Below are 608 nucleotides of genomic sequence, written 5' to 3' on the forward strand. Positions count from 1 at the left end.
TAGGAAAATTTCGTTGTAAAATCAAAAAGTGGAGCTAATTATTCTAAGACCATGCCGGTATTATTGAGAATGATAATGTAAAAAATGATCAAGATAGTCTCTTGTTTGACTGCCATAGCATCAATTATTTACATTCCTCCAACAAATTAAATCCATTGGCAAGTCTATTGCTAATTAATTAAGAACGAAACGATACTATAGGGAAAAATAATACTCCATTTGTTTTACAGATAAACTAGATTGAATTTTTTTTTTTGATTTTTAGAATGGCTCAAGTAGTGAAGATTCTCATCGCGCTGGCGATTCTCTTCACCTACGCTTTGCAGTTTTTCGTACCTCTTGAGATCATGTGTTCATCAGTGAGGCCGAGGTTTAGCCACAGATTCGCTGCTGTTGGAGAGTCCTGCTTCCGGACCTTTATGGGTTTACTAACAAGTAATTATGCCATTTTTTATTACGAATTACGACATCAATCGCAGTGGAGCCCTCGTTTCACCACACGGAGAGAAATATTCAAGAAAAATTAAGGAACATTTCACGTAATCTGCAAGCGACGCAATCATCACATAAATTCTGCGATCTGTTCCGTAAAAATTATTTATAAGCCC

At 36.0% G+C, this 608-nt stretch overlaps 1 protein-coding gene across 1 annotated transcript in view; it reads left to right on the top strand.

Moving 5' to 3' along the window:
* Positions 1-265: 265 nt before the first annotated feature.
* The window catches only part of LOC105270242 (proton-coupled amino acid transporter 3), a gene marked incomplete at its 5' end in the record, with an annotated part of 4,406 nt that continues 4,063 nt past the window's right edge, over positions 266-608 (top strand). The window contains 1 exon segment of the mRNA XM_011311070.1: positions 266-435. Within this exon segment, the coding sequence (XP_011309372.1) occupies positions 266-435 (170 nt within the window).

Source organism: Fopius arisanus, unplaced genomic scaffold (genome assembly GCF_000806365.1).
Source record: "Fopius arisanus strain USDA-PBARC FA_bdor unplaced genomic scaffold, ASM80636v1 scaffold00082, whole genome shotgun sequence".
In the NCBI taxonomy this organism is placed as follows: domain Eukaryota; kingdom Metazoa; phylum Arthropoda; class Insecta; order Hymenoptera; family Braconidae; genus Fopius; species Fopius arisanus.